Source organism: Rhinoraja longicauda, chromosome 28, assembly GCF_053455715.1.
Source record: "Rhinoraja longicauda isolate Sanriku21f chromosome 28, sRhiLon1.1, whole genome shotgun sequence".
Taxonomy (NCBI): Eukaryota; Metazoa; Chordata; class Chondrichthyes; order Rajiformes; family Arhynchobatidae; genus Rhinoraja; species Rhinoraja longicauda.
The window spans coordinates 15000909-15013358 of record NC_135980.1 but is presented as its reverse complement, the minus strand read 5'-3'; the positions used below and the strand labels follow the sequence as shown (position 1 = coordinate 15013358).

General features: G+C 42.8%; 1 protein-coding gene across 10 annotated transcripts in view; it reads left to right on the top strand.

The window, feature by feature from the left end:
• Positions 1–10198, top strand: part of LOC144607351 (procathepsin L-like) — a 35692-nt gene extending 25494 nt beyond the window's left edge. For all 10 annotated transcript variants that reach the window (XM_078424121.1, XM_078424122.1, XM_078424120.1 and 7 more), the window contains 5 exons: positions 332–490; positions 2585–2809; positions 5416–5581; positions 7537–7642; positions 9020–10198. In XM_078424121.1, coding sequence (XP_078280247.1) covers positions 332–490; positions 2585–2809; positions 5416–5581; positions 7537–7642; positions 9020–9119 — 756 coding nt within the window. In that variant the 3' untranslated portion in view covers positions 9120–10198. The remainder of the gene's footprint in view (positions 1–331; positions 491–2584; positions 2810–5415; positions 5582–7536; positions 7643–9019) is intronic.
• Positions 10199–12450: the final 2252 nt, after the last annotated feature.

Below are 12450 nucleotides of genomic sequence, written 5' to 3'. Positions count from 1 at the left end.
GGTCGGGAGAAGAAACCTCTACATTCTGAAGGAGGGTCCTGACCCGAAACATCACCAATCCATGTTCTCCAGAGATGCTGCCTGATGCACTGAGTTACTCCAGCACTCGTATCTTTTCTTTCTAACTGGTTTTAGACTTTGTTCAGCCTGACATTCCTATTCCAATGCTGGGCTTCCAATGTGGATGGGCCAGTTACAAGCTGAAAAAATACAGGAGGTTGTTGCTTCAGATCTGCTGATTCTGGTTTGGAAGGATTTGTGGGGGGGTGTGGGGGGAGGGGGGGCTATAGTATGTGTGAGTCTAATATTAATTATCTTCCGATCATTATAGACGGTCGAGGAGTTCAATGAATTTTGGAATCGGTTCCGCGCATTTGAAATGAAGAACTCGACCAGGAAGGAGGCAGCTTCAGGTGGTCCCAAGCCTTTCAAACTTCCTCAGAGTGTTGACTGGAGGACCAAAGGTTACGTGACCAGAGTAAAAAACCAGGTAAGATGGTGACGAGAATCATGATTAAGGCATCTTAAGAAACTGTTAACTACTTAGAAAACAAAGGAACTAAAACTGCTTTTATTTTCTTGTTGATCATTTTCGTTTTGGAGGGGTGTTTGAGATGCAAATTTTTTGGGGTCACTGAGATACAGCATGGAAACAGGCCCTTCAGCCCATCAAGTCCCGGCCAACCATCAATTGCTCATTTAACTAATCCTGCATAAATCTTATTATTTATTCTACCCACATTTTCATCAAACCCCCCCTTCACCCTGTCCCAGATCCTCCCTCTCACCTATATCCACCAGGACCTATTTACTAAGGACAAGCCCACACTTCTTTGGGATCCAGGAGAAACTGGATCCTCCAAAGGGAACCCACGCGGTCACAGGGAGAACATGACTCCAGGCAGACAGCACCAAAGGTCAGGATTGAACCTGGCGCTCTGGCGTGATGTGAGGCAGCAGCTCCACCAGCAGTGCCACTGTACTGTCCCAAATTTGGAATTGTTAAATCATTACTGAGCCTTCTGGAGGAGGTTGGTGAAAATTGGAGGCAACATCTCAGAATAAATCTGTATTCCAAGAAAGAGATCACTTTTTTACTTTAATTTCCAATTGGGCTGCATTTTTATGTTTGCACCAACTTTACTGTAGTCTCTGATTACTCCAGATAGAATGTTTAGCATATAGCTGCAAGAACTTGGAATTTGCATGGGAATAAGTTCCCAGTATTCCTTCAGGAGAATCCATGCCGATCCCTGCTTGCACAGACAGGTGCAAGAGCAATAAGTTATAGGTCTAGAATTGGGGTGGGGTGGGGGGGTAACTTTGCCAGTGTTGACTTGGGGTAAATTTGCCTTGGGGTAAATTATGTAGATGGGTGGAATTTGGTAAAAACATCCACGATAGGTTTATGAGGCTATAGGTATAAAGCCCCACCAGAGAAAGAGCTGTACTTCACCCTATCTTAGAAAATGAAACCAGGCAAGGGGTGGAAATCTTGGTTGGGGAACACATTGAAAGCTGCAACAAGTTTCAAGGTAGTTGAAAGGGATGAATACGGTCCTCAAGTTAAGATTTTAAATTGGGGGAAATTTGAGTTTAACAGCTTAAGAGGGAATCTGGCAAAAATAGATTGGAAACAAATAGTCGTGGATAAACCAACATCTGAAAAGCGGGAGTCTTTTAAATAGAGAATTAGCAAGAGTTCAGAAACAGCACGTTCATGTAAGGATGAAGGGAAGAGATGGCGAGGTTAGGGACCTTTGGATGACAAAGATTATTGAAGATTAGATCAGGTTAAATAAAAGGAAAGTCTAGGCAACTACATTCAAATGTGTCCCTTGCAAAATACAGAGGGTGCAGGAGAGAACTTAAAGAAAGTAGCAGAGCAAAAAATGATTATGAAATATCCTTGGCATGAAAGGTTAATATAGAACATTGAGAGTACAGCATGGCAACAGTCCCTTTAGTCCATAATGTCTGTGTCGGGCATGATGTCAAGTTTAAATAATCTCCTCTACCTGCACGTGATCCATATCCCTCCATTCCCTGCATATCCATGTGCGCATCCAAAAGGCTTTTAAATGCCATTATTGTATCTGCTTCTATGATCAACCCTAACAGTGCATTCCAGTCACCCACTACTCTCCACTCACTCTACATTCGAAAGCCAAGAATTGTCCCTCCTGTGGTCTGATATCTGCCCAATCCCTCTCTTGTTAACACACTGCATCAAGGGAGGATCAGGACACAGCACTGAAGTTACCTGTTTCTTCTCTCCAAAGTGAGCCTTGCCCAGAATATTAACCATCATAGGCCCTGAAGCCAACAACAAACCTTCACCATTCCTCAGGCTGATAGCTTGGCACTGGCTTTACCATTAGATTTTCTCTGCCCTTCTGACCTGATGCTTCTCGCTGGATGCTTACTTGTTTCAATAAGTCTGATATTCTTGTTCATGCATCCTGGAGTCTTTGAATTGTTTATTGTTTCAACCTTTATTCGCTGTAACACTTTCCAACTCAAAGTTGGACTTGCACTGCAATTATTATTGTATTAACATCAATTACTCTGATCACTGTTCCAGGGCCACTGTGGTTCTTGCTGGGCATTCAGTGCAGTAGGTGCCCTTGAAGGACAAACATTCAGGAAGACAGGGAAACTCATCTCGTTGAGTGAGCAGAACTTGGTCGACTGCTCCAACGCAGAGGGCAACCATGGATGCAATGGTGGCCTGATGCAATTTGCTTTCAATTACGTACAGTCAAACAACGGGATTGATACTGAGCAATATTATCCTTATATTGGCTCCGTAAGTTTAACTTCTGCAGGTTTTTTCACGTTGCGTTCTTTTTCAAAATTATTTCTTCAAGCTGTGTTCAGTTCCACAGGTTTCAGCTGACCATTATTATAGCTATTGTGCTATACTATTATGGTATAGCTAGACAGCAGATAGCATTGGTATAGCCTAAATAATTGTTCTTCATCTTTAAGCTCATTCCACTGCAGGGCTGCAGAGTCACGATTGTTCCTTTAACAGGAAGTAAGAGCCGGAGGTATAATTATTGCTTAAATTTTTGTAGACTAGATAAAGTGGGTGACAGAAACGTAGCTCATCATTTTGTCAGCCAGACCTGGTTGAAACTGCAAGTGCAAGGCTTTTACCTGATCCCTGCTGGTCTATGTGGATCAGTAACTCATAAGATGATTCATCTGCAAACTCAGTTAGCAGCCCTGAAATTGAATGGCTTACTGAGTTTGAAATGGTTCCTCAATGGGTTGATGGTTCCTCTGTCAACCCCAAATTCAAAGAATTCAACCAAAACCCATGTTCAATGTTCGCATATTGGGACTTTATGGCTTTAAAGAAGTGGTTCCAACCAGGGTCATAGAATCATACAGTACAGAAATGGGCCCCTTGGCCCACCATGCCGACCTATATGCCCATCTTTACCAATACCATTTGTTCGCACCAGAACTGTTCATAATGTTGCCGACAAACTAAGGTTATGAGGACGGAGAGAATGGATTTGTAGAGTTGTGTAGAGTAGCCAAGTTCAATTGTGATAAGAGATAATCATTTAATCTGTTTAAGTGATGTTGATGAAGGGATAAATACTGCCCAGGACATCAGAGATGGTCCACTGCTCTCCTTCATTGAATTAAACAATTTTATTGGGTTGAAATTACATTCATGAGAGAAAATCAGGGGCCACAGTTTAAGAATAAGGGGTAGGCCATTTAGAACGGAGATGAGGAAAAACTTTCTACTCAGAGAGTTGTAAATCTGTGGAATTCTCTGCCTCAGAAGGCAGTGGAGGCCAATTCTCTGGATGCTTTCAAGAGAGAGTTAGATAGAGTTAATGATAGTGGAGTCTGGGGGTATGGGTAGAGGGCAGGAACGGGGTACTGATTGTGGATGCAGCCATGATTTCATTGAATGGCGGTGCTGGCTCGAAGGGCTGAATGGCCTACACCTGCACCTATGTGCCTATTGTCTAAATAACTTGCAGTTGTATAGCTCTCTTTATGACATTCCATCCCACCTCTGACCCTTCCCACAGATTCTTTCTCTTTGTGTTAAAATGTAAATATTCTCCACTGAACTACATTTCATGATTCTTCAAAACTGATTTCATTTTATTGTCTTCAGGATAGAGGGTCTCTTTGGAAGAACACAGAGAGGAGATCCAGGCATGGGGGATTTTAATCATCAGATTAGTCTCTATTTACCTTCTGTCAATTAGCCTGGATGTTCATTAGGATATCTGTGCCACGGTGTGCTTATTCCCACCGTGTTCTGTAGTGTTCTGACTCCAGGGTTTCATTTAATGCCAGCTACAACCTTTAGGTTGATCTCATCCACCAACCTAAGCATTAATTCCCTCCATCACTAACGCACAATGGTTACAGTGTGTGCCCTGGATTACATGCACTGCAGTTACTCACCCAGGCTGCTCTGACAACACCTCCCAACATTTGAGCTCCACCATCATGAAGGACAGGGCAGATAACAACACTTGCAGGTTCCCCTCCAGGTCACCACCATCCTAACATGGAAATATATTGTTGATTCTTCATTGCTGCTGACTCTAAATCCTGGAACTCCTTCCCCAACACCAGATCCCCCCAAAATGAATTTCAATAAAGTCATAATGGTGGCACAGCCACTGCCTCACAGTTCCAGTCACATAGGTTCAATTGCAATTGGTGTTGTCTGTGTGGAGTTTGCACGTTCTCTCTGTGCTGGCATGGGATTCCTCTGGGTGCTTTGTTTACCTCCCATATCCCAAAGACGTGCGTCTTGATAGGTTAATTGGCCTCTGTAAATTGAGTCTAGTGTGCAAGCAGGCCGTAGAATCTTAGGGGGGAATTCATGGAAATATGAGGAGAATGAAATGAATTCATTCAGAATTGGTGTTAATGGTTGACATGGACACAGTGGACTCAGCTGTGTCTGTGCTGTATGCTACATCTCTATGACTCTAGTGTTGAGTGCTTGAATTGTGGTTTGAATTCAATGGGCTGAAAGGCCTGTTCCTCTACTATATGACTCTAGGACACTGATCACATTTTTCAATACCTCTCCAGCAGCATTGTTCCCTATTATTAGTGACGCTCTGATATGTAACTTGTTTTAGAAGCTCCAGCCACAATCAAAATTGACTGAAGGGCCTCAATGCTCAGAATTAAACCGGAAAGATAATTGGCTGTCATTTCTACGCGTTTTGTTTTTTAAAAAAAAGATGCATAAAAATGCTGTCTGTCTTCACGTTGTGTTGAAAGTTGCACTGTGCTTTCTGTGTGAATGAAGGCTTTAGCAGTTTTGTGATTCATTACTCTACAAGTCAAATGTTCAAGATTAAATTGTCACCTCCACACAGTTGAATGTTTTCTTTGTTATTCCCCCTCTTGCAGGAAAACAGATGTAAGTATAATCCTGGTTGGAATGCAACCTCTTGCCATGGTTATAGATTTGTACCCCGAGGTAATGAAATGGTGCTGGCAGAAACAGTGGCCATTGTTGGACCGATTTCTGTTGCCATTGATGCAAAACATATTTCGTTCCAGTTTTACCATTCAGGTAAGAGAAAGATATCCAATGATCTGATATTTTACATCTGTAAACCTCTTATTTCCCAGCTACATTACCCCTGGTAACATCGTACAAAAACATATAGTCTGTTTCTGCATGTCTGACCGAGCTAGAACTCCGAGTCACTGTTTATACGTAAATAAGGGGTCACCCATTTAAGACAGAGATGAGGCAAAGATAGACACAAATAGGCAACATATCTAGAGAAAAGGGATGGGTAACGTTTTGGGTCGAGACCCTTCTTCAGACCAATCTCGACCCAAAAGGTCACCTGTACCTTTTCTCCAGGGATGCTGCCTGACCTGTTGTTACTCCAGCTTATTATGTCTATCTTCAGTATACGCCAGCATCTGCTGTTCCTTCCCTCACAGAGATGAAGCAAAGTTTTATTTTCTCGGAGGGCTGAATCTTTACAATGTAAACGAGCGCTGAGGCAGAGTGAATGTAGGACATCGGTGGATAGATCATGATGGGTAAAAGGTGAAAGGTTAATTGAAGGAGGCATCAACGTGGAGTTGAGGTGCCAGTTGGTTCTGCAGGGTAGGCTTGAATAGCTGCTTGGAAACTCATTAATATGCCTGTTTGTAAAGAATCGCTCAATCCTTGCTGGATCAGTGTCTCAGCTCTGGAGTTGGACCTTGGTCATTTCTGTCAGCGACAATGGGATCCCACCACTCATCGTTTCTTCCTCGTTTCACTTTCAGAACGGACCACTCTTCCTGTAACTCCCTGCTCTGGTCGTCTGTCCCCACCTTGACCCTCTGAACTTTCCCCTGCAAACATAGGAGACGCAACACTTGTGGAAGCAGGCCCTTAGGCCCACCAAGTCCGCATGGACCAATGATCAGCCATACACTAGTTCTATCCTATACAGTAGGCGCAGTTTACAGAGGCCAATTGATCTACAAACCTGCACATCTTTAGAATGTGGGAGGAAACCAGAGCACCCGTAGAAAACCCATGTACAAACTCCATACCGTAGTCAGGATAGACCCTGGGTCTCTGGCACTGTAAATGCAACAACTTTACTGCTGCACCACTGTGCCACCCTTTCCAGTCTCATTTTACTTCCCTTCCACCTCTACCCCCACCCCCAACCCCTTTCCAACCCTGTATATTCCTTCCCACTATTTGAATGTTGTGCAGAAACAGAGAGAGTGGGGAGTGTTGAAGGTGATAGGACAACATTCTTGGCTTTAAGGACAGTAGTGTAGCGTACCATAACTAGGAAGTTGTACTAAACATTTAGAAGCCATTTCCAAGCAGCACCTTTAAGGGAGGATGATGAGATTGTGGAGATTTACTGGAATGACTGGCAATGACAAAAACCTCTGCACAGGGAGACTGTTGAAACTTGGACTTCAAAGAACAGAGGTCTTGGAAATAAAGAGATGTTTGTCGAGGGTGAGGAGAAACCTTTGTAGACTTGCGACAGCTCAGTAACCACTGGACACAGATCCAAGAAACATGGAAATAATCTTAGCACTTGAAAGTGGAATGGGAGCAGATTCAATTAGAATATTCAAAAGGGAATTTGATAAGTAACTGAAGGGGAGAAATTGTAAAAAGTACAAGAACGACTCATTAGACCACTCTTCCAATGAACTAACACAGGCATGCCATGCTGAATTGCCCCTTTTTGATAACTTTCATTCACTTATTGTATCTGCTGCTACTGATGCAAGTTATACGAGAACAACTAGAAGGAAATTCTGAATGAAAGTCCCAAATCTAAGAATGTTCATTTGAGTTCAGCTATGGTTCTTTTGGAGAGATATTGAGTATAGAGGCAAAGATTTATTTGTTCCTTGTGATGCATTTGGCTGTTGATCCTAGGGTTTTCTCTTCTTAAGGCAGCATGCTGATTAAGGACTAACATAATACTCACTGAGCTTCTGGCTTGTAATGATTATCTTGTGATTTTACACTGTTTTCCATTGCAGGAGTTTACTATGAGCCACGCTGCGATAGTATTGATGTCAACCATGGAGTACTAATAGTGGGATACGGAAGTGAAAATGGACAGAAATATTGGAATGTTAAAAACAGGTACTCCAGAGCCTAATCATGAAATCATCAATAAATTACAAGCAGCTACGTATGTAGAGAAAAAGATCTATTGAGTCTCTTAAGTTCTGCGGCACGGTGGCGCAGCAGTGGAGTTGCCGCCTTAGAGCGCTTGCAGCGCTGGATACACGGGCTCGATCCTGACTACAGGTGCTGTCTGTATGGAGTTTGTACGTTCTCCCCGTGACCACATGGGTTTTCTCTGAGATCTTTGGTTTGCTCCCACACTCCAAAGACGTACAGGTTTGTAGGTTAATTGGCTTGGTATAATTGTAAATTGGAGGATAGTGTTAGTGTGCAGGGATTGCTGGTCGGTGCCGACTTGGTGGGCCGAAGGGCCTCTTTCTGCACTGTATCTCTAAAAAAAAACTAAAGTTATTTTTTAGATTTGTCAGAAATGTTGTTGGTAAGAAATATCAAGTCAAGTCAAGTCATCTGGAGTTTATTGTTATATACACGAGCAGTGAGGTACAGGTCCAATGAAAACCATGCTCGCAGCAGCATCACAGGCACATAGACAAAGACAACGTGCAAAAACATAAATGATACATAAATTACACTTAAATTCTGCAAAACAGTGAAAAGAGGAAAACTGAAAAGCAAGACATTGGAGCATAACACAATTAGAAAACAAAAATGGTTGAACAGACGCAATTTATATTTCCTTCTTTGTAATAAAGGGTGCACCGGAAAAGTTATGGAATATTAATTACTAAATGAAGCCCATTTTATAAGAGGGTGAGGATAATTTTCAACATTGGCAGGAGGGAGACGGGCAGCAATGTATCAGCTGAACCCTATCTGCACTGCCTTGGTCAGAAATATTTGCCATGGTTAGGTTTGCTTCTGCTAGTTTGATTTCTTTCTCTTGCACCACTCTCTTCACTTGCATAGCATCAAGGCTCCTACTAATGCCAGCCTCATCAGAGATACTCAATAAAGCTCTGGGCTTGGCTGACTTGGTTCGCCCCATCCTATTGAGTATACACTTCGCTGCATAACACCATTCACTCTTGTGTCACGATCAAGTCTGAGAACTCAGTCCCATTTGGGATTCTGAAGTTTAATGTCTGTTCTGTGGTTTAAACAGAACAGGCTAGGTGGCTGCACAAAATAGAATCAAAGTCTTTTGAAACATAGCTGTGGAGCTGCAGCCACTAAAATCTTTCTTTCCTCAGCCTGCCCACATCAGGAAGAGTTGTGCATACACTTGGACCGAGATAGAGTGACTTGATTAAATCTTTCCTCAGTAATTGCACCCCAGCTTTGCACATATTTGGAAGTCTTGTATTGAAAGTTTTGTAGACAAAAGCTGCCTTTTGTCTAGATTGTATTCAAATGCAATATTTTTATCCTCAGCTTTGGAATATTGTGGGGAGACCGTGGCTACATCAAGATGGCCAGGAACAGGAATAACAACTGTGGAATCGCCAACTATGCAATCTATCCTCTGGTTTAGGATAGCAGGGATTATCATCTTTGCAAAACAAAACGCATGGCACTTTCTACAACATCAAATGTTTCCACATTTTGTTTTATGGGTGTTTGTTTATTATGGACTCTGAATCTTGAATGAATTCTAGTGTCTACCAAATAACCTTTGAATTATGATCTGTCAAAGCATCTCAGCTGCTTGTTTCAATTTTGATCGTTCTTATTGTGTCCATCATTAATTTTGGCATTAAATATTGAGAGTCCAAGAACCAAGTTACTATTAAATTTGCACATTGGAAGAATGCTCCCTTGGACATACTCTAGGATACCAAACCCATCAGGTGTAAATTTGAAATGTCTTTTACACTGACTACATTACTCCCATACAGATTAGAGAGGATTGGGTAATTCAACTATTAAACAAATCTACTGGGCACACTGCTGTAGCTTACCAAGATAATTTTATCTGCGAAGTTTGAAAGTTGCTATCCTGCGCTTTCCACACGATTTACTGCAGAAATAATCTCATTTTGTACAAGAATGGAAGGTGGGGAAAGTTACAATCATCAATATTCCAGACAAATCAGGATGGGTCTTTGGTAGATGAGAAATGAAATGTGTGACAATTGGAAAAAAGCAAAGAATTGTAACAAGCCAGGATGTAGGAGAACTGAACTAATTAACCAGTTAGCCTGAGGTCCTTAAGTTAGCAAGGATTTGTGCTTTTTCAAAAGCACAAATGGCTTAGTGGTGCTGCAGTTTTGTTGCTGCCTTACAACAGGGTTCGATCCTGACTACGGGAGCTGTCTGTATGGAATTTACACGTTCTCCCTGTGACTGGGTGTGTTTCCTTTGGGTGCTCCAGTTTCCTCCTACATTCCAAAGTCGTGCAGGTTTGTAGGTTAATTGGCTTCTGAAAACTGTCCTTAGTGTGTCGAACTAGTGTACGGGTGATCACTGGTCGGCAGGAACTCGGTGGGCCAAAGAGCCTGTTTCCACACTGTATCTCTAAAACTAAAACGGTTCCAAACTAAGTTTCTGCTCTGTCTGATATTTCAAACAGCTTTTCTCTTGATGAACAATGTACATTTCTTTGCTGTTATTGGAACCTGAAATAAAAAACATTTAAAAAAAAAAGCAATTGCCCTTGCTTTAAATGTTTACAAAAAACTCAGTGAAAGCTCCTCGGGAACAAAATGTCACCTTTTGGTTTCATTATGCTTGTTTTGTTTAGTATTCGGTCATAAGACATGAGTTGCTGCCCAGCAGCTCTCTGCTTCGAGAATGTAGTTGGAACTGCCTTCTTAAACTACTGCCATTAGTTTGGTAATGGTAGAACCACAATCCTGCTGGACCACTATGTATCTGAATTTTGGATCCAGACTTACCAAGGCACGATTTGTGTGACTTGGAAGGAAGTGTGCCATTATCCCCCCTGGTAGACAGCAGTGGTCAGGAAAGTACTGTTGAAGAAGCCTCTGAGTTGATAGACAATAGACAATAGGTGCAGGAGGAGGCCATTCGGCCCTTCGAGCCAGCACCGCCATTCAATGTGATCATGGTTGATCATTCTCAATCAGGACTCAATGCAGTGCACTCTGTAGACAGCGCACATTGCAGCCACAATAATGGGTGAGGGAGTGAATGGGCATCTGAACTAGTTTAATGCACATGATGGAGTTGCATCAGGCTTTCTCGTCCCACTCTGCCTCCAGCCCCTGCTGTTCTGCTGTGTGTTACTGGACTATGGAAGGAAATTACAACTCCGGTTGATTGATATTCATGCTTCAGTTTCCATCAGCTCCCAAACCCCCATGGATGAATCTGCATTCACCCACATACACTCCCTATCTACTTAAAGGGTTCGTCAACAGTTTGCAGCTTATTTGCTTTTTTTGTTGCAATTCTGTGTTTAATGCTTTGAGGAAATGGTTAAAGTTTCAACGGCCAGCAGTGAGCGGTATGACCACGAGAAGACCAAGCGCACGGCACACCAGTCCACATTTCCTCGGACAACACAGGCGGGTGGTGGGTTGGGTTTGGTCCAAACAATCAATCCAGATGAGGTTCACTTGCGCTTCTTCCAATCCACTCGACTACATTTGGCGTTCACAAAGTGTCCTTCTCTACACTGGAGAAACCAAACACAGATTGGGTGATTGCTACGTGGAATATCTGTGCACAGTCCACAGGGGTGATCCTAACCTTCGTGTTGCAAACAATTTTACTTCTCATTCCCACTCCCATTCCAACCTGTCTGCCTGCGGCCTTCTGCACAGCCATAGTGAGGACTAATGTAAGCCAGAACAACATCTTATCTTCTGTCTGGATACGTTTCATCCTTCTGGAATCAACATAACATTTGCCAACTTGAGGTGATTGCTCCCTCATCATTTCCCATTTTGTTCCCTTTTCAGCCTGTTTCTATAAATTGCCAAAGGTCAGACCTCAGGTTCATTATCACCTGATCTTTCTTAACCTAGCACCATGATGATCTTTTGCCTTACTCTTTACTCCTCCGTCAAAGCTCTGCTTTGAAAACTATAAACCTTCAACTCTTCCTCCCAGAATGGTCACTGTAGTTTTTTTTTTTTCTGGCCATGTAGGATGATGCCTGAGTTTCCACTGCAGCATTCAGCATTTGGGATGTTGCTGTTGTGGTGCAAGCTCAGTTCGGCCGTCTAAGATCTAGAACAGGAAGGGAAGAGTCAGCGATTGACCATGAGAAGGTGAGCGCAGGGTGAAAATAAGTACCAAAAGTAATAGAATTGTTGAGTTCTACGTGAGTGCAGGAGGCAACACCAACGCAGTCATCGATATACTATAAAAAGCATTGAGGGAGTGAGCCTGGGTAGGACTGAAGCAAGTAACAGCCCACACAAAGCCAGGCATGGCTTGCGTGCATGTGAGTACCCACAGCTGTACCTTCTTTGATCGGGTGAAAGTGAGGTGAAGTTGAAGGAGAATTGTTCAATGTGCCAGCCAACTGAAGTGTTGATGGAAGAGAACCGGTTGGATCTTTGCCCCAGGAAAGAACAGAGGGTTCTTAAACTATCCTGACATAGGAGGGTGATGTAAAGGGATTATATGTCCATGGTAAAGATGAGTTGGTTGGGATCAGGGAATTGGAAATGGTCAAAATGGTGGAGGACTTCAGAGATGCCACAGATATAAGCAGGGAGGGCCACAAGAGAAGAATGATAGAATCAGGAATCAGTTTGGTGGGTCAAGAGAAGGCTGAAAGAATGGGACAGTCCAGTCTGCCTTTGAAAAATGGGCTGACAGATGCTGTGGGAGAGACATAAATGGACAGCAAGATTTTTTAAACTGCTAATCCCCATGCCCTCGCCCTCTGT